Consider the following 19649-nt stretch of genomic DNA (forward strand, 5'->3'; position numbering starts at 1 on the left):
GGTACGTCCTATGGGGCGAAAAATACGGTAGTTCATTTCCTACAAAATTATTATGCTCATCTTGCATCGTGGCTCTATCTCTTTCATAATTTTGATGCTCTTTTATCCTTGCGTGCTTCACCTGCATAAGATTTCATAATGGTTTTCAGAAACTTAGACATGAATTTCATAACATGAATTCTGGCCATGTAACCGACATCATTGGTTTATGTAAGTTTACCACAGACATATGATAAAGTGAAGTTAATGTAGCAGGATTTATTATCACAAAAAAGCTTTTAGAAATATTTTGAAAACAACACAGTTCAGGGCCTTGTAATCCTGTGTACCCTTGCAGAATCTTAACTTGCACTCACCTAGGTGAGGACACAAAGTAGGGAATTGTATTATATTGCATAAGCAATTTTGAAAATGCTAACTTTGTACATGAAGAGTGAGTGAGGAGGGGAAAATAATTTGTGCTGATATTTGAATTCCTGGACCTTCATAAGTTTAAAAGATTGGTATCATTGTATTTTTGGTTTTAGCTGAAGCTGTGTACATAGGCCAGCTTTGTAGATATCCTTGCCTTTCTATTTTTATTGAGTTTATAACTTGTTGAAATGCGCTAAATGTCAATGAGATAAAAAGAGATCACATTTTTTTACACACCCCCACACACCTTCAAAGGTTTCTAGCTATGTGACAGCCATTCTTAGGCCTAAGTTTAGTTTTATGCTGATCTCAGAAAGTCCATCATAAAGAGGTAATCGCTTCCCAGGGCCCAGCAATGGCTAAATAAAACCTTACAAGCTTGCCAGCCAATGCTTAACTTCTGTGTATATTTTAGAAACTGGAGGATACGGTGCTGCATCCCAGAGCGAGCAAAGATGACAAAGCACTGACCGTGCAAGGGGAAGGAGAGAGAGCTGAACCCACAACTGTCCCAGCTAGGATCCGACAGATCATCACACAGAGTCTGGCTGAGCCATCATCATCCCAAGGTGCTGTCTGGGACTTTGGCAGAGACATAGAGCAGAGACATCCCAAGGGTGGGGTTTTCAAAGCAAGAACAAATGCAGGAAATTAGGAGGTGGGGCTTTGAAGCTCCTAACATCCCCACATGCCATGCAGTGTTGGCTTGATGATGTTCCTGAAGACTTCCTCCTTGGAAGAAGTTGACAGAAAATTCAGTCCACTATCACCGTGCGTGTGGTAACAGCCTTTCCTCTCTTCCATTCCATGCAAAGCAGTCCATTGGACTCGTTCAGAGTACTGTGTAAAACTAGCAGCTTCTGTTCATGGCAAATGAATCCAATATTGTGTTTCTGACTGTGAGCAGGTAGCCTTTCCAGATGGAAGGGGGAAAGAGCAGTCACCAGGGCCAGTCCTAATATTGGGCAGAGTGAGGGGAATGCCTGAGGCAGCAGACATAGGAAGGGCGGCAAATGGTTTGCTCTTGGGTACATGCACCTTGACTTTGCAGCTGGGGAGCATTTGCTATTCTGCCTCAAGCAGCAAAATGTCCTTGGCCAACCCTAGCCTATAGCAAGGGTCCTAAGTCCAAGGAACATCCTTTCTTTCAGATGATTGCCCTTTTCTTTTATGTCCCCAAAAGACATTGTGGATTTCTCTCTCATTGCAAAAATAAATAAATTACAGTTGGGAAGAGTTCCTGAACCTTAGAGATTCTCAGCCACCAAGCAAAGACTGAGGGAGATAGTTTAGCTCAGGCTTCCAGAAGACAGTATAAAGTTGTTTGCCGTCATGTTACATTTGAGGATCAGAAAGATTAAGCAACCTGCCAAGCAACACTCAACGTGCCTGGACACGAGCTGGAAAATTAGCCCAAGCTTCTCAGTCCCCATATGGAAGATCATCATTATCCCTGTAACGATTGGGCATGGCTATCTTGCGGCCTGTGATTAATAGGCCCTTTCAAGGCAGCTTTCCATACAGCTTTGTAAACCCATGGCCACACTTTTGGCTAGACATCATCTGGCCCCAGAACCCATTTTCAACACTAGAAAGCAGCCCTGGAACATACAGAGGGAGATAATGAATGCAGGTGTCTCTTGCTTAAGAACAGTCTTTAGTCCCTGGAACTCTTTTGAAACATTGGTACTTCCTTTTCATAGGTTGGCTCAAAGAATGGGCCCTGTCCCTTAAAAAGGGAGAAAGAATGCTGTGCTTTGCCATGTTAAAACATTAAACTTTTATTGGAAGATGCTTTAGCAAAATAAATAAGGCAGATATCTTGTATCAAGTACTTGCTTGCAATCAGTTCTTAGTATTAATACATCCCTTTTGGACAACTTAAGTGCTTATGCTTTGAATCCCAAGGTTTTTGTACTAAGGGGTTAATCCATATACCTTGGTATGGTGAACATCCTCAGTCTGTTCATAGGTTGCCTTTCCTGGAACTAGGAATGAAATTATCTGTCAATTTTAGTTCTTGCAGTTTCTAATTTTTCTAATCTTAAATTCATTTAGGCATCTGCGTGTGCATTCTCTTAATAAGCACATTTTTATAGGTAGTTTTGACTAATGTGCACATTTTTGCAAGCAATTTTTATACATGAATATATTTTTTGTAAAAACATCACTTGGTTGGAGAACTCTATTGCAAAATTCAGATAAGTGCAAATTTAGAATGATTGTGTTCCCATAGTGTTTCAAAAAGATTTGGTAGATTCACCTTTCACTGTGAACTGAATTAAATATGTCCCTTCTTGCTACCTGCAGCCAACCTATTCCTTTTATTGCTGTTTCCAGCTTTGTCAGAAACAGCCTCTGCAGTCAATATGCAAGAAGAAAACCGCTTGTTGCAGAAGGAGCTCTCACGCCTTGAGGACTTGTTGGCACAAACTCGTGCGGAGAAAGATGAGCTGGCTAGCAAATACCATGCCGTTAGTGAGAGGGTAAGATCAACATTTGAAGAAACCCATCTTAAAAAAAACAAGCTACTTTTTGTATGGAACAATCTTGCAAAAACACAAATCCAGCTGAGAGCTCCATCACAAAACAATTATCCATCATTTTCTCTTGCAGCTGGTGTAGATTGGCAGCTGAGGACATATTGACTGGCAACACAGAGAGAATTAAGATGGAGGGCTTACTCATAAGTTCAGATAAACCTTACATTGCCATGACTCTTGGTCATGCACACTTCCCCATGTCCTGGGCAGGTCCTGTGGCATGACAATATACAGCTTATGGACATTGGTTCCATTGTTTCATTTGGCTGCTCTCCCACAAGAACTTACATAGTAGGTTGCTTTACTCCTTGTAGTCCTGGCTGCCCTTCAATGCCATAAACATATCTTGAGACCTAGCAAGAGCAGTTTTAAAGAAGGAAGGGCATTCAGAATCTGTGGGCTACATCGCAAAAGTCAGGCTGTATATAGGACTATTGAAGCACCTCGCCGTATTCTTCGCAGATGGTTATCAGTTTGGCTCCATTTTGAAGTCGCTGAGAGCTGCTTCCAAATCAAAACACACATAGATAGTCATACACGATGACCACATGAGAGAAGGATTAAAAAAATAAATAAAGTGGGTCTAATATTACAGTTTGGGGTGAAAGGTGAGACTTGGATCTGAAAAGATTGAAAAATATATCTATCATTGAGCATCTAGGCTTTGTGGTGTTTTGGGCTCGTGTAAACCTTAGGAACACCCAGGCAGAATTTCGTAAGAAAGACATTCAATCACGAAAAGATGAGCTTCTAGCAAAAGAACCTTATTTCTTTGCAGTGGTCTATGTTTTTTGAAGGCTGGAAGCACCCCTCCCATTTTCTATCAAGTTGCACACCCCTTTTATAAGATAGTGGCTTCTGAATTCAAGTCAGCCCAAGTACCATCTGGTTCAGCTTCATTCTTCAGCTGAAAGTAGAATACAGTACTGTAATAATATGTTATGTTGTAAGTAATTGAGGAGCACCTATGAAATAAATCAAAATAATGAGGAAGAGGCCTTAATAGATAAACTAGACTGCTAGGTTGTCTTTCCCATACTACATACCACACTATACCTAAGAATGAAAGGTTAACGTAAGCATAATGTTTGGCCAGTATGTCTTCATTACTCAGATGCAGCTAATATGTTTTCAAAGTGTTTATTTGTGTGAAAGTAGACTCGGAAACAGAATGGCAGAGCAGCTGCTTTTAAACCCAACCAACCATCTAGCATTCTGCTGCAGCAGCGACCCTTTGAAGGAAAATTGCCAGGAATCACATTCTAGTGTGCAAATGTTGGGGGATTATGGTGCGCAGACACAGTCCATTGGTATCTCCTCAGGCGTGCTAGAGCGGACAGGATGTTGGCTCTGTTTTCACACACTGCTGCTTTCTGGAGTATGCAGTTGCAGGTGGTCATGGTGCTTAGCTCTTGTGGCCCCTTCCCCGGGAGAAACTGGTGCTTGGTTTGCTGCCTGGAGAACATAGGGCACATTCTTGGCTAGACAAAGGTTCCCATCCAGAGGAGCATAAATAATTATAAGTCCAAACAATCCCTGCCTCCAGTCCACATGACAGGCACGGAGATCCAGGCCTGACTCAGCATCAAGCCCTCCGAAAAGCTGTTCCAACAGACTGGGACGGCTGCCCTGCCCCCAGCTGCTTCTTTTTGCTGAATGGGAGCAATGGAATGAATGCTATTTGGGAGGCCAAAAGAAGCGGAATGAATGGGTGAGGTCTTGATTCATGTAGGGCAGGGATGGAGAACCTTTTTCTGACCAAGCGCCACATTCCCTCCTGAGTCGCCTTCTGTTGGTTGTGGGTCAGTGGTGGATGGGTCCAGAGGAACAAGCGGGTGGAGCAGCAAATGTAAATTTTACCTGTATATAGTAGGCTAGTCTTACGCAAACCCACGCACCCTCCCTTCTCTGTCCTCCATCTAGGCAAGTAAGAGGCATTGTCGGAGTTCAAGGACACAGTCCAGCCAAGCAAAAACAGTCAAGGGGGGTGCAGGCCAGGGCCAGTGAAGGATGTGCCATGGGAAATTGGGAATCTACGAAGGGTGTGTGGCCTGGAAAGAGTCCTGAGGGTCGCACAGAGTCCTGGAGGGTGACATGTCACCCCCAGACCTGAGGTTCCCCACCCCTGCTGTAGTCGTTGTAAATTTTGCTAGGCAGAAGAATGAGCTGCATTTGAGTTCCATGAGGAAGCTTTTGCCACCATTTGCTTTGAGGTTCTAACTACCAACTCATAAATATATTCGAGCAGGTGTATTTCTGCATGTAGTGCAAAGTGCAGGATTGTGTGAGACCTAGTATCTAGGGCACTATTTGACCTGAATAATCCTATGCATGTTTATAATTTAGTTCCAGTGTGTCTAGTGGGACTTAATCTCCTGTACGTCTGTTTAGTGTTGCAGCTTAAGGCTGCTATCCTGTACACATTTACCTGGGCATAAGTCTCACTGAACTCAGTGAGACTGACTTTTTCAGGAAATATGCATAGGATTGTGCTGTAATAGTCTCAAGTTTCATTTTTTTCAAAGCTTGTTTTATCGCCCTTTAGATGTCAAGAGACTCTACAAACTGAGCAGAAAGATTCTGTGCCCATCACCACTATATTTCCTTCCCTTAAGGCCTTTAGTAGTGTTCTTGTTAGGTACACTGACCTTTCAGCTTCTCCGTAAGTCTCTTCCTCCTGTTCAACCTCCCCCTGCCAAAGATCTAAATTTGTAACCAGCCTTAGCCAATTTGAAACTGCAGGATTTCAGCCGCATTACAGTCTGAAAGGAAGAGAGAAAGAAGATCATGCAAATTCAGTAATTCATCTTTGCATGAATTCTCATTACATTTGCGAAATGTAGGCATGAATATTTTGAGTATTTGGAATGTTGAATGTGTATTTCAGAGAAAGGAAGTTTCTGTTGTCCAGAGGTCCAGGAACAGCTGGGAGCCATGCTGGAAACCCTGAATTCTGCAAAGCTAGAGCTCATTTTCAAACACAGATTTATTTATTTTCCATTCATTTGGTTGCATCCTGCCACATTGCTCTTGTATGACATCTAAGGAGCCAGGCATTGGTTCCTTGCTGTTCTGCTCCTGACCCTTGCTCTGCCATTTGGATCAGGGAGGGTGTTTGCTTTTGTAGCTGGAGCTCCGAGGAGAGGAGGAAGGAAGCACAATGTTCCTGCAGATGAGACAGCAGTTCAAAGAGGATGAGAAGGCATACAAGCGCAAGCTGCAAGCCTACCAGGATGGGCAGCAGCGCCAGGCTCAGCTAGTGCAGAAGATGCAGAACAAGGTGGGTGGCATTACCTTGAACAGGCACTACCTTTCATGAATGGGAAGATGGTGGGGTCTCACAGACGGATTCCATAAAGACTCAGCAGTGGGGCTTGCTGCAGAAGTTCTCCATTAGGTTTGTTGGTCCTGTCTTTTTGATTTAGAAAGCATGCTCCTTGTACCTGCCTAGCATTTTCTGTTCCATGCGCTCTGTAGGGACCAGTACTCACAGGTGATGAGAACAGCAGACCAGGCTTTTTTAATGAGACTACAAGAAGAAAGAAGCCCGCACCAACCAGCAGGTTCAGTTGTTTCCATGTGGATCCATTGGCAAACATAGCATTAGACAGCATCTTAGGTTCTTAAGAAGTCCTTCCCTTGATTTGTCCAAAGCTCTGGGGAGGAGCTTTGGGTATTTTTTAAACAGGGGGTGCGGGCAGAGTTCCAGGTCCCTCTATTTAGCCCTTAAGACTCTTCCGAGGCCACACTCTCTCTATCCAGACTATACTCTTCAGTGGCTCTGCTGCACGCCCTTCTGGAGTGCTTTTACTTAACAGGCGTGTGGCCTCTTGCTTGTCTGGACTGAGGTCAGAGAGGGTGGGGGCAGGAGGAGAAAACATCTGCATATGTACGACAAGAATGCAGACCACTGTAAAAAGGTAAGAGTCACATCTGTTGCTCCACCCATTTTGTGACTTGCCACGCCCATTTTTGCATGCCTACCACTGCCATGTGGTCCCAGAAGGTCTATCTCAAGGGGATGCAACCCTCGTACTCAAAAAAAATCCCTACCCCTGGTTTAAAGGGCCCCTTTGGTCCTGATAATCAGGCGGACATATTGCCTCCCCCCCCCCAAATGGTGCAGCTGGAATAGCCTTCTTTCTTTGGGCCCCTCTCTCCTCCTCATCCCTAGCTGCTTTGGCAACCACAGTCATGCCTTGCTTCTGGTTAGCAGCCATGATTCCAGCCTTATTCAGGTGTTCACACAAGCTAGCCTCTTTCCCAGTGTCCCTGCCATCTATGTCCCTGCCAACCTTGGTTTCCCTCACCTGCGCTAGGCGCCTGTTGACAGCTTGCAGAAAGTGCATTTATTCATGGTACCTGTTTTAATGCTACCATTCCCCTGACCCTTCCCCACAAGAGGAATTTACCTCAGGCTTATTTACTACAGCTTCCATTTCCTCAGATGCTCATCCTCCATTTCCCAGCTGATACTCCTAAGAATCTGTATTCTGCTTCCTTCAAATTTACTTTAAGTACAGATGCTTCCCTCCTTGCTGACCACTGGGGTAGTCATGTATTTATTACATACAATGGCTGCTTCTCTCTCAAAAAAAATGTTCTGGTTATAGGTCTGGCCTGTCTTGACAGAGATTAAAATGGTGCCAGGACACACTCAAATTCTTCCTCCATCTTTATATATCAAGCTTCAGACAGAGAAAAGGTCTTTAGTTACGAGATCCATGCTGTAAGCAGATCCCAGCTGAAGAGAAATAGGGTTTAGAACAACCACCTGTGTGGGATCCATTTTGCATGTAAAATATGGCCCAAAGAATTATACTTTTGCCACCAGAACAAGCACATGGGGAGAATAGATGTTCTCCAGGTATACTGTTGCAGTGGAAGAGAAATGAACGTAGAACTTCTGAGTGGGCAACAGGTGACGGGAGGTTGTACATGGCACATCCCAAGGTAGGGAAGGTACATTTCAACTTTTATTTGTGCATGCAGTCTGAGGAGCTTGAATACATCAACTGTGTGATGCATGTTCCCTACAGTAAGTATCAGCTTCTGTCCTGGTGTAAAGTTTTATGAGTTTTGTGTGTGTGTTTTTTAAAAAAATACTTGATCTTCTGGTCAACAATGCCAGTCAATGGGGGCAGAACTTGTTACATTCTTTAACAATTGCTTGCATAGGATAAAGTTTGGGGGGGGGTGTTAGACTACAGATTGGCAAAGTTGATATCTTGTGCATAGCTGTAGTGGAACTTAATACTGTATGTGACTGCATACTTCTGGTTCTCTTGGTCTGGCTCTTATCATAGTCTGTGTTTTATTACACTCACCAACCTCCATCAGATGTCATGGTAGTAGTCCAAGTAAGTTTTCAGAAGTCTCTTTAGAATTTGTTGAAGACCTGTTAAAGTTGTTGGATAAATTGGCCTCGTGGATCAAGCTTTCATTCTTCGTGCCTCTTTTATTCCTGGTAAGTAGCTTCACCTGGGCTGCTGGTTCCTTCCTTTGTTCTCTCTTGTCTTCTCTTTTAATTCTCTTTACCTAAGGCTTGTACCCAGTGCAGTGCTAAGGAACCATCCTGTCAGCACAAGGATCAACACTTAGAATCATGGCATTGCAGAGTTGGAAGGGAGCTCAAGGTTCATCTGCTCCAACCCCCTACAACGCAATGGGACTTTCCTCTTTTTCTTTTCTCCAACCTACACCCCTCTAAATCTATTTTGACAGTCCCCCACCCCTACCCCGTAGCCCTCTGGTGCAAATTTGGGGAGGGGACACATGGGGGAAGTTCCATGGGGCAAGCATAAATCCTTGCGCTGATGTGATGGTTTCATAGCAGTGCCTTGCTGCTTCTATTCCCTGGCGTAGATGCTGCAGTACAAGAAAAGATGTGGGGAGCTGGAGCAACAACTGCTGGAGAAAACCTCCGAGTGTGAGCATCAGAAACAGATGGTGCGCATGGCTTTTCTCATGCTATAAATGATCGTGATGAAGCATGTGGCAGCCTGACTGCTAGCACTGTGGGCAATTTGTAGATCGCTGTCCCCTCACGCCATGCACCTTTAATTGGAGCGAGCGCTTGGCAGACAGCCTAGCCTAATGACATACATGGTACAAGTAGTCTTTGTGTAGTTCATATCATTTAAAGACTCCCACTGGTTTTCTGAATGTCCAGTTTGGTGGTGTTTTGTGTGTGTAAAGTACAGGCCATATAGGCAACCAGTGGAGTACTTTTATTTTATGAAGGACGTTCTGGGTACAAAGCCTTTTTCACAACAGAGTAATAATATTATATAAGGCTAAAGCCTGTGGGGTTTAGAGGGGATTATAATTCACAGAGGGGAACCTATGCATGACTACAATTATATGTGAGAAGCCTAAACACGGAGCGGTTCTTAAAAGGCAATTATCGCCGCGCTTTAACTAGAGATCCCTAGTGCCTCACAGTGCAATTTGAGCAGAAGAAGGTGCAGAAAGGGGCAACCAAAATGATCATGTAGTTGAAGCAACTTCCCTGCAATGAAAGGTTACCACATTTGGGGCTTTTGTAGTTCAGGAAAAAGGTGACCAGGGCAGGGGAACATGACATGGTGGTGTGAGAAAAAGGATAGAAATTCTTCCCATCCACATCTAGCCTGTTGCCATCATATTCTTTCGCTTCACATTTTTTTACTACCCATGAGAAGAGTTTAGCTGAAGGAACTAGGCTCTAGGAATTCTTATGACATGATAGTGTCATGTGAAGAAATACAGAGCTATGTGGGATGATTACCTCTCCCACGTCTATGAAAAACCCCTGCCCAGAACCTGTTTTATTTCTGAGGGTTTAGGAAATGGCTGTCTTTAATGCTGCCTACCTTTTCTCCCAATCACAGACCTCCCAAATCCAAATATTTATTTTTAAAAAGCAGTTTCGGGATTCTAAGTCTCCTATTGCCTTAAACAGATTCTGTGCTGTACAACATATATGTAAGGACATGCGTATTTCTATAGCTCCTGCCAGCCAATCATTCTGTGCGCTGCTTTAATATTGATGCACAATCCGTCATCTTTCTAGGCGCAGATGAGGTTAGACTCAACGGAGTCGCATTTACTCCGCTTTGAGCATGACCACAATACAGAGCTGGAGAGCACTCTCATCCACCTGGAAGAGGAGCAGCAGAGGTGAGGTTGCCATTTGCTTCAGGGGGTTTGTTTATATGGTACATTTGTATACTGGCAATACTGCTCTTCAGTGATCAGCTGATCAGTGGTTATGGTAGCCTCCTTTGAAGACACACTTTCATCACCAGTCAGCTGGTTGAGGCAGAGAGAACACCTTCAAAGAGATTTGCTGCAACTGCTCAGCGCCGGCAGAGATCCCTGCTTTTGAAAGCACCATCAAGAGTTCCTTTAAGCTCCTGATAGACAACTGTATCCTGCCCCACATCTGATGCCACAGGATGCCAGGTGGCCATGGTTTGTAGGAAATGGCCTTGCCTCACCTGGGAGCCATGCTGGGCATAATTAGACTCGTATGCTAGAGGTCCCCCACTGGTGACTATTTCTTTAAATTGTGGTCATGGTATTTTATCCACAGGAATGGTATAAATTAATGTTCCATTTGAAGTGTACAACTGTATGTCATTGAACTTTCATTTGATGGTAGCAGCATCCCTGAATCTATTACTGCAAATCATGAACAATATTTTAGGTGTGTCAGATCCATATTCCATTCCTTTTATCCTAAGCTGGGGTGGGGAACCTCCAGCTCACTGGGTGCCCCATTCGCCCATGAGGCCATTATGGGCAACCTTTACCTCCCTGCCCTATGCCTGATGTCATACAAATAAGGGCAGGTCTTGTCCCAAAGGGTGGGACTTGCTCAAAACCCACCATTTTTATTATTACTTAGTACAAAGCCTTTGTTGTGACTAATGTGGTTTGATATACATAAAGACATAAAGGAATTCTTGGATTCAAAAGAACTAGAGTGTGCCATATTGTGATTGTGCTGGAAAACACTGTCCTTGGCTTTCTAATTTTTTGTCTTAGGAGCACCAGTCTTTCCCAGATGAATACTCTTCTTCGGGAACAGCTGGACCAGATGAACTCCTCAAAACAAAGACTAGCAGGGGAGTTGGAGAGGGCAACCGCTGAAGTGCACAGGCTGAGGAGTGAACAGAAGGAGTCCCAGTGGCACAAGGGCAGGGAGGTACAATATATCCTATTGGTTGCTTTTTGAAATGCCAGGCAACATAATGATTAGAAATCCATTTTCTTCATGTTGCACCATTGTACTATACACCTGTAGCAGATTTGGCACTGGGAGTTTTTTTGTACCAATTCTTTGCTCAACTCAGCATCTTGTTGGGTTGGCTGTTCATAGGAGCAGCACTCCAGAAAATTCAGAGTCAACTATCGCTGTTTCATCTTCAGTACCTTCACTGGTTCAGCTCATGGTCCCTCCAGGCTGCTGTTTTATTATTTTGATATTTTATTTTTTAAAAAATCCTCAAAGCGGTTTACAAAAAGATAAGTGGTGGAGTCTCCTTCTTTGGAGGTCTTTAAGCAGAGGCTTGACAACCATATGTCAGGAGTGCTCTGATGGTGTTTCCTGCTTGGCAGGGGGTTGGACTCGATGGCCCTTGTGGTCTATTCCAACTCTATGATTCTATTCTATGATTCTAAGAAAATCAAGAAAAATGTACAGCCCTATTTTAAAGCAGACAAAAGTTAAAATACTAAAACTGATTAAAATTACCTCCATTTTCTAAGCATCTAGGTAGGCTTGTGATTAAAATTACCTCCATTCTCTAAGCATCTAAGTAGGCTTGTCTAAATGGGAATGTTTTTAGCAGGCGCTAAAATTACTACACCCATGCCTTGGTTGACGAACGCCTTGCGACTCAAATGTTTTGGCTCCCGAACGCCACAAACCTGGAAGTTGGTGTTCCAGTTTGTGAATGTTCTTTGGAACCTCAAATGTCCAATGCGGCTTCTGCGGCTTCCGATTGGCTGCAGGAGCTTCTGGCAGCCAATCGGAAGCCGCGCCTTGGTTTCCAAACATTTTGGAAGTCGAACAGACTTCCAGAATGGATTCTATTCAACTTCCAAGGTACAACTGTATTTCTCCAGTTCCAGTCCTTTGGGGAGTGCCATAGCCCGTATTCCCTCTTTCCTTGCAGTCCTGTTGTTGGCAGTGGGAGCTTTCCTCTGAATGCCTATATAACATGTTATGTATTGAAGGAGCAACTGATCTGGCTCAGGACTACAGTGTTGGCAAAGGGTTCAATCCCACTCTCCCACCCACCACCCACATTGTCCTGTTCAAGCCCAGCCCCCGCTGTTTACCTTAAAAACAAACAATGCTATTGCTAGTTGCTTGCATAAAAATCATTTATAGTTTGGCCCCTACTCCTTCTTTGGGGGGGGGAGCTCCTTTTCCCTCTTCTCTTACTGTCCCCTCTTTTCTATCTCATAAAAAACCCCAGATCAAAATAAACTCTCTAGAAAATAAATGTTGGTTGTGGACGCTGCATTTTTGAATTTATTATGCATTGTAAATCCAGCTTGGGTTTGGCAGAGTATTTGTATTTGGCAAAATGCAGAGTTCCTAGTTAGCAAAGGCAGTGTGTGTTTTGGTTCAATGAATAAGCATCTCTCCTCTCGAAGAGGACACAGGCCAACTGCTAAAGAGTTTTATCTACAAGACTGAGGGGCACCAAACATTGTACAGGGTTAGTGAATTCAGAATTGTTGTCATGTATCAACAGTTTTGCCTTGGGTTTGTTTCCGAATGCGTAGAGTACAGTTTATTGTAACCTTGCCACACTGTTCACTATCTGGAATCTGCCCCAGCCATTGCTTTCAGGGATATGCGTGGGTCCATCGGTGAAGCCAGTCTGCTGGTCCCACCAATAGGCCCATGCTGGCTTGATGTCACCTTGCTCTGTCCTTCTGCATCCTCATCCAGATAAGCTGCAGCACACAGCTCATGCTCAGTATAGCTGACTAAACAAAACCTTATGCCTTAGCATTACTGCAAACACAAATAGCACCATTTCCTAACCCTTCTCTCTTATGCCAGCACCTTTGTGATTTCCTTTTTCTTTGCCATCCTCCCTTGTTTGGCTCTTACTTACGTTAATGGCGCTGAAACTCCAGCACAGGAACAAATCCAGAATTCTTTCTTCCACCTGAAATTTCATGATATCTCCTATGCTGCTAGAAGGTTAATGCCACATCACTACACTGATGTTCCTGGCCACCAGAAAAAATGGGGAGTGTTCCAACACTCACAGTAAAACCCTCTGGGCCAAGTTGTCCTTGACTCTGCTGCTTCAAAGATAAATTATTCCCAATCTTCATAATTATCTTGCTTGTAAATGCCGGCTGTAAACAAGCTGTGTACCAAAATATGTAATACTTGGCCTTCACCCATCACTTTTCTTGTTGGGTCAACATGGACTATTAGTGTTGAAGTGAGAATTGTTACACTGGAGTCAGTTGTACTTCTTGGCTCTCTGCTCTGTTGGCATTGTTTCATTCATCTTAGCAGCTTCATCCCGCTAACCTTGAATATTTTGCTACAATTCACTGATTCTCTGTCTATATATCTTTGGAGAGTCTCCCCCTCCATTGGCCTGCTTTTTGTTCTTCTAGGTTCTCCCTGAATATGATCTGTCCTGATTGAGAAGCCATTTGTCTCTCTCTGACTCTTTCTTTGACTGCCCCTCTCTCAGAACAAACAGAGTGATCTTGGCCATTCTGATTCCATAACGGGCTGTTGGCATTTTTAACCCAGTGACACTTCTATCATGTCATATTTGCCACTGCTTTAGTATTTCCATACCCTATTAACCAGATGTAGTAGTGCTCTAGTTAAAATTGCTGTTGGATTACCCTTCTATGGAGCGGAGACCACCAAGGCATTGCTGGAGCTCTTCCAGTATTATGAAAGAGCTCCTCTGTGAGAAGGAGTCTGGATCCAATAGGAAACCTTGAAAACTCCAGTTCTAAACAGCAAAGCCTTTGGTGGTGTTATTTATTTATTTATTTGGACTGCAGAACAATAACCTGTATGTATAGATTTCTTTTACAAGCACTGAGACATACTCATGTGTACAGCAAAATATTAGCTCATATATACGTTGGCCAAGTTCTGAGCTCAGAGCTCTTATTTGCGCAGCCAGAGTTGATGCCAGCCTCGCTACAACCTTGGAGAGGAAGCATTTCGTCAAGTTCCTGGTTTGCATTTTAACAGTTTTGTTGTGTGTTTCGGGGATGACGCAGCAGTATCCCTGCCTGGCTTGAAAGTACTATTTATTGGAAACTGAAGGTTAGTTGCAAGTTATTTATTTAACATTTTCTGCCTTACTTTTCCAAACGTCCATCGCAGCTTGCAAAACAAGAAGTGCCAGGAAAGCAAACTAGTGAGTTGTAGGTAAATTTAAATAGTATCTTCTGTAACCCTTCTACTTGCCTGCAGCAGGGGCAAAAACATTCTGTTTCCCATGCCTTACTCATATAGGATCTTGAACAGATTTTGAAAGATGGTTTAGTGTAGCGAGTAATACAAATGGGGGTCGGAGGGAGGTAACTCTCTGCAGCTCTCAGTTAATAAAATGTTGAAGTGCTGGGACCGGTGACATGTCCGTATCCTGTTCTCTCCGTCATCCTTTGCAGAGTTACAGTTCCTATTTAAGCAGCGAGCACAGTGGGATCCTGCTGCTGTGGCGTCAAGCCGCCACACTCCGCGGCAACTTTGCAGAGCTCCGCACAACCATGGAGAGGTGGGTTCTCCCTCAGTGTAGCAGCACTGCTACAAGAGGGACCCTGAGGGCTCTCTAGAAAATGCCTGAAAGATTTGCCTGTGCTGTTGATGCCTTCATAGGGGGACCTCGTTGTTTAAAAATATTGAGTGTCATCAGCTCCAAAAACGCCAATGCGAAGCATTTGGGGAGGGGCAAAATATATCCCAGTTGGTGGAAACCACAGCAGAGTATTGCATGGACAGGCGGAGTCCCCCCAACCCCAGGCGACCCCCGAGCGGAATAATGACTCAAGACGACGTGCCATGGGATTAAAGTTGGCCACAACTTTATTAAGTTTCAGGCTCAGGCATTGGGCTGAGTTTATCCTTCCCAGTCCCCAGCCGGGGATCTGGGAGACTTCAGGGTTATCCAGAATGTGTGGGGCTTGGACTGGCTCTGGAGAACATATGTTCAAGCAGAGAGCCCGCCCCCCATTTCACCGCCGTTGGATGGGAGAGCAATGACAACCTCTTGTAGAATGCCCAATGCCTCCCCTCAGGGCCCCTTTAACAGGGAACCCTGGTATCACCGCCGCAAGGGGGGTGTGGGTCACCACTTCACGCCCCCCCCTCCATTTAGGAAGATAGACTAAAGGATTCCGCCCTTGGCCTGAAACTGCCAAAGTTGTGACGTTCTGCTACGGGAAAGGCAAAACCTGCCAATGCAGGAAAATTCCTTTCCGACCCTGATGTAACAGCGCCTGTATACCTGTGGAGAAGAGGTTAATCTGCAAAGAAGACTTAACTGAGGGAGGGGAGGGTGGGAGAAGCTCTGGAGCCAACTGCTGCTTCGCAGGTAAACTTCACCTTCTATTGTGTGGGCAAGACGGCCCCTCCCCTTACCTGGCCAATCCCCTGGCAACACCTCCCCAGGCAGGATTGGGCGATTGGCTGAGGTAGGCAGAGACCTCCAGGTATCCAGCCTGGGGAGGATGAAGTCAGCCCAAACTACCAGGAGTCGCACTGGGATCCAGGGGGCTGCGCGTGACCACGCAAAAGGCGCCCCCATTTGATGTGGGAGCCGTCATTGTGCCTGGGTTCTGCTTGCAGGTTTCCTGCAGGCACCTGATTGGCCACTGCAAGAACAGGAAGCTGGACTAGATGGAGGATTGACTTGATCCAGCAGGTCCTTCTTACGTTGTTATTATATCTGAAAACCATGCCCCTACGGCCTAACCCTAAATAGAACCCATCCTAGCTTTCAACTGTAACTTCTGGCTCTCAGCTGGCCTTGCCAGAGACAAAATGTGGGAATGCTGAATGAGAAAAGATTTTTACTCCCTCATTACCAGAGGTCTCGCTGAGGCAGGGACCGACATGGCAAGAGCTGCCCGCCGCCTCCAGACCGCCTGCCTCAACTTGGATTCCAACCTGCGCCTCTCGGAAAGCAGCTCCACCTGTTTGCTGGAGAAGCAGCTTCGGGAGAAAGTCCGGGAGATGATCCAGCTGCAGAGCCAGTGGGATGGAGAGAAAGCTGAATTGAACTCCAGGTTAGAAGAGCGTTCGCAGGTGCCTCTGGTCTTTGGGGCACACACTTTTAAAGTGGGGTAAAAGTTTGCCCGTTGCTATATCCAGCGTGGGTGGCACCGTGGTGTAAACCACTGAGCTTCTTGGGCTTGCCAATCAGAAGGTCGGTGGTTTGAATCCCCACGATTGGGTGAGCTCTCGTTGTTCGGTCCCTGCTCCTGCCAACCTAGCAGTTTGAAAGCACGTCAAAGTGCAAGTAGATAAATAGGTACTGCTCCGGCGGGAAGGTAAACGGTGTTTCCGTGCGCTGCTCTGGTTTCGCCAGAAGCGGCTTAGTCATGCTGGCCACATGACCTGGAAAAACTGTCTGTGGACAAACGTCGGCTCCCTCGGTCAGTAAAGCAAGATGAGTGCCGCAACCCCAGAATCATTCGATAATGGACTTAACTGTCAAGGGTTCTTTACCTTTACCTTTATATCCAGCAGAATCAACCCACTGATTGCAATGGGCTTGTTAGTCAAGTCAAGTCAATGGATTTCAGTGCGTCCACCCTGAGTATGACCTATTAGACACAGCCCATCTCTCTGGGTCCGTGAATCATGGCACAATAATGTGTTGTTACTGCTGTTATCAAAGGTGCATTTATATTCCACCTTTCCTCCGAAAACCTCAAGGTGGCGTACACACTTGTCTCCCTCTCCATTTTATCCTGACAACAACCACCCTGTGAAGTAGGTTAGGCTGAGAGACGGTGACTAGCCCAAGGTCGTCCAGTGCTTCATGGCTGAGTGGGGATTTGCACTTCCTTCACACGGCATGTAGTTAAACTATGGAACTTGTGATGACCACCAACTTTAAAAGAGGATTGGACAAATTCACGGAGGACAAGGCTATTAACAGCTACTAAAGTGTTTGTTGTGGGGGAGGAAGGGAAAGGAGAATGTTAGCCGCTTTGAGACTCCTGAAGGGGAGTGAAAGGCGGGATATCAAATCCAAACTCTTCTAAATCACAATGGCTGTGTTCTACCTCCACTGTCAGTTGCTGGGAATCGCAGGTGGGCAGAGTGCTGTTGCATTCCTGTCCTACTTACGGGCTTCGCATGGGCAACTGGTTGGCCACTGTGAGAACAGGATGCTGACTGGATGTGCCATTGGTCTGATCCAGCAGGGCTCCTCTTATATTCTTAGTCCCTCAGGTCCTAATCCAACACTCTAGCCACTACACCACACTGGCTCTCTTAGAATGGAAGGCACTTTTAATGGAGGGGGCACTCTCTGTGATGTCTATGCATACCCAGCGTTTGCTTCCGGTAACCCAGAGGTGGCATTGGGACAAAACAAAGAAACATATTTGCATGTCACAATCTCAACTATGAGCAGTGACCAGGGCACTGAAACAAAGGAAGAGCTGGCAGCCAGGTCAGGAGAGCCATTGATGCAAGCTGGCATGGTGGTGCCCAAGTTGAATAGCAAGGAGCATTTCGAGCCAGCATCCCCTATAAGGTGGGTTCCTTGGAGATAGTAGTCCCCAAGCTGGATTCTCAAAGGGACTAGCTCCCTCAGGAACAAAGGCTTCACACTTCCCAGTTCTCAGTTGCAGTTGTCAGTTGCAACCAGTACCACTGGCGAGAAGTAATAGAGAGGCAATGGAGTGCTTGGTTCTAGCCCAGAGGACTACTCTTTGAGGCTCTCTGCTCCTCGGGGAGTGGGGCAGAGCCTGTAAGGAATAGCCATCCAGAGAGGATGTAAAGGCAAACTGGGACCTAGGAACTATTGGAAAACGATGTCTGCTCTCTGGGATATCTGGGGGGGTACTATAGGACTGTAAATCTGACAGCTCTTGTTCGCCATTGGTTCTTGATCTTGAATTGGCTCCACACCATCTGGATCCTTATTGACTGTTTTCTCCATCAACCCAAGACCTCTTGCTGAATCTGCTTTCTCCCAGTCTTTGTGTGAACTTGTCCAGGACAATACATAGTGGGAAGGGAAGCCTTTCTGAAGCTACTTTCAGCTCTTAAAAATTGTTGTCAGCCTCTGACCATGTATCTTTTTAATGTGATGTGTGAATTGGTGGCTTAATGATCCCAAGAGTATGACGAATTGAGTCTTTTGAGGTCATATGTTTTCACTCCTGATCAATCTGCCACCTATGTCTGGTTTGTGTCTTACAGGATTGCAGAGTTGACCACATTAGGAGATAAACTTAAAGAACAGAACGCAAAGAAAGAGAAGACCATCTCTGCCCTAAAAATGGACATTCAGAAATTGGTATACGTACCCACAAACCCCCCCTTTCTGTCACTCTCTCAGGCAAACACACATAGCCTTACCGACATATACATCCTCACAAAAATGCACAGCCTAATACATACACACTGGCTTGCACTGCCACACACACCTGCCTTCTCATACTTTCTGTGCCCTTTCCCCATGTCCATTTCTGAGAAACTGCTTGTCTTTGAACACTAGGAGGCCAGTAAGACTGGAGATCTAGAAGAGGTGAAGGACCTGAAAGAAGAAATCGAATATTTGCAACATAGCTTGAACAGCATCACAAAGGTGTGCGAAACTTTTACCTACCCTGTAATCCAGTTAAATTGCTATATACACATTCACAAGACGACTCTGACTCACTCTGTGTAATTTGATGGTAGACATCTAACTTGAGTAGAAATTGATGCTCGATTCACTAGGAAGTTCTTACACAAGCCCAGCTGAAATTAAAGGGTGCTATAGTGAGAGAGAAACCTATAGAACACCATCTGCTTTCTCTCTCACCACCACTATTTGTTGGTGGTACTCACCATCCTCCATTGGGCTTCTGGACATGCATCAGTGGTAGGCAGTCTGCAGCCATTTTGAACTTGAGCTTAGTTTGTTTTCCATCATTGGTGGCTGCCACCAGTGTTAACTTACCCCAAATGTAAAGTCTCTACGCATAGACACAAACTTCTAGCCCGATCCAGACCCACTAAATCTCATAGACCTGTGATGGAATCTGCCAGGCCTCTTTAGCAGTCTCTTCTTACAACCATATTCTCACAGAGTTAGGGTGGGGGATGTGGGGAACCCACGTAGTTCAACCCCAGTCTCATTACGGTATAATAACTTGTGATGGATTTGACTGGCATTCACTTCCTCTCAACCCTCCTCCTAGCTGGCTTTGTCTGAATCCAAGAGCACAGGACTCGGTTCCTTGGAAAGTACAAGAACCTCGTCAGAGGAAGACACCCTATGGCAGACCTCCCCTCTGCGCTCCAGCTCTCCCCACCGCCGGCGAGTATCACCATCCCGGGCACACCCTTCATCACTTCAGAATGCAGCACTGCAAGCAGTTCGTGCTGCTATCCAGAAATCACAGCAGCATGAACAGGTTTGGATATCCTGAGTTTACGGTTATAAATCTGAGAGAGAGTACAGTGATACAGTC

General features: G+C 45.2%; 1 protein-coding gene across 5 annotated transcripts in view; it reads left to right on the forward strand.

Annotated features, from left to right (window-relative positions):
• Window positions 1–19649, forward strand: part of CROCC2 (ciliary rootlet coiled-coil, rootletin family member 2) — a 90727-nt gene that overhangs the window by 7605 nt on the left and 63473 nt on the right. For 2 of the 5 annotated variants that reach the window (XM_082221668.1, XM_082221667.1), the window contains exons 2-12: window positions 830–983; window positions 2755–2900; window positions 6085–6237; window positions 8823–8906; window positions 10012–10118; window positions 10989–11148; window positions 14622–14728; window positions 16041–16238; window positions 18391–18487; window positions 18689–18778; window positions 19377–19592. In XM_082221668.1, the coding sequence (XP_082077794.1) occupies window positions 830–983; window positions 2755–2900; window positions 6085–6237; window positions 8823–8906; window positions 10012–10118; window positions 10989–11148; window positions 14622–14728; window positions 16041–16238; window positions 18391–18487; window positions 18689–18778; window positions 19377–19592 (1512 nt within the window). The remainder of the gene's footprint in view (window positions 1–829; window positions 984–2754; window positions 2901–6084; window positions 6238–8822; window positions 8907–10011; window positions 10119–10988; window positions 11149–14621; window positions 14729–16040; window positions 16239–18390; window positions 18488–18688; window positions 18779–19376; window positions 19593–19649) is intronic. The other 3 variants (XM_082221670.1, XM_082221669.1, XM_082221671.1) reach the window with 3 other exon arrangements.

The sequence above is a fragment of the Podarcis vaucheri genome (genome assembly GCF_965113315.1).
Source record: "Podarcis vaucheri genome assembly, chromosome: 5".
Classification (NCBI taxonomy): domain Eukaryota; kingdom Metazoa; phylum Chordata; class Lepidosauria; order Squamata; family Lacertidae; genus Podarcis; species Podarcis vaucheri.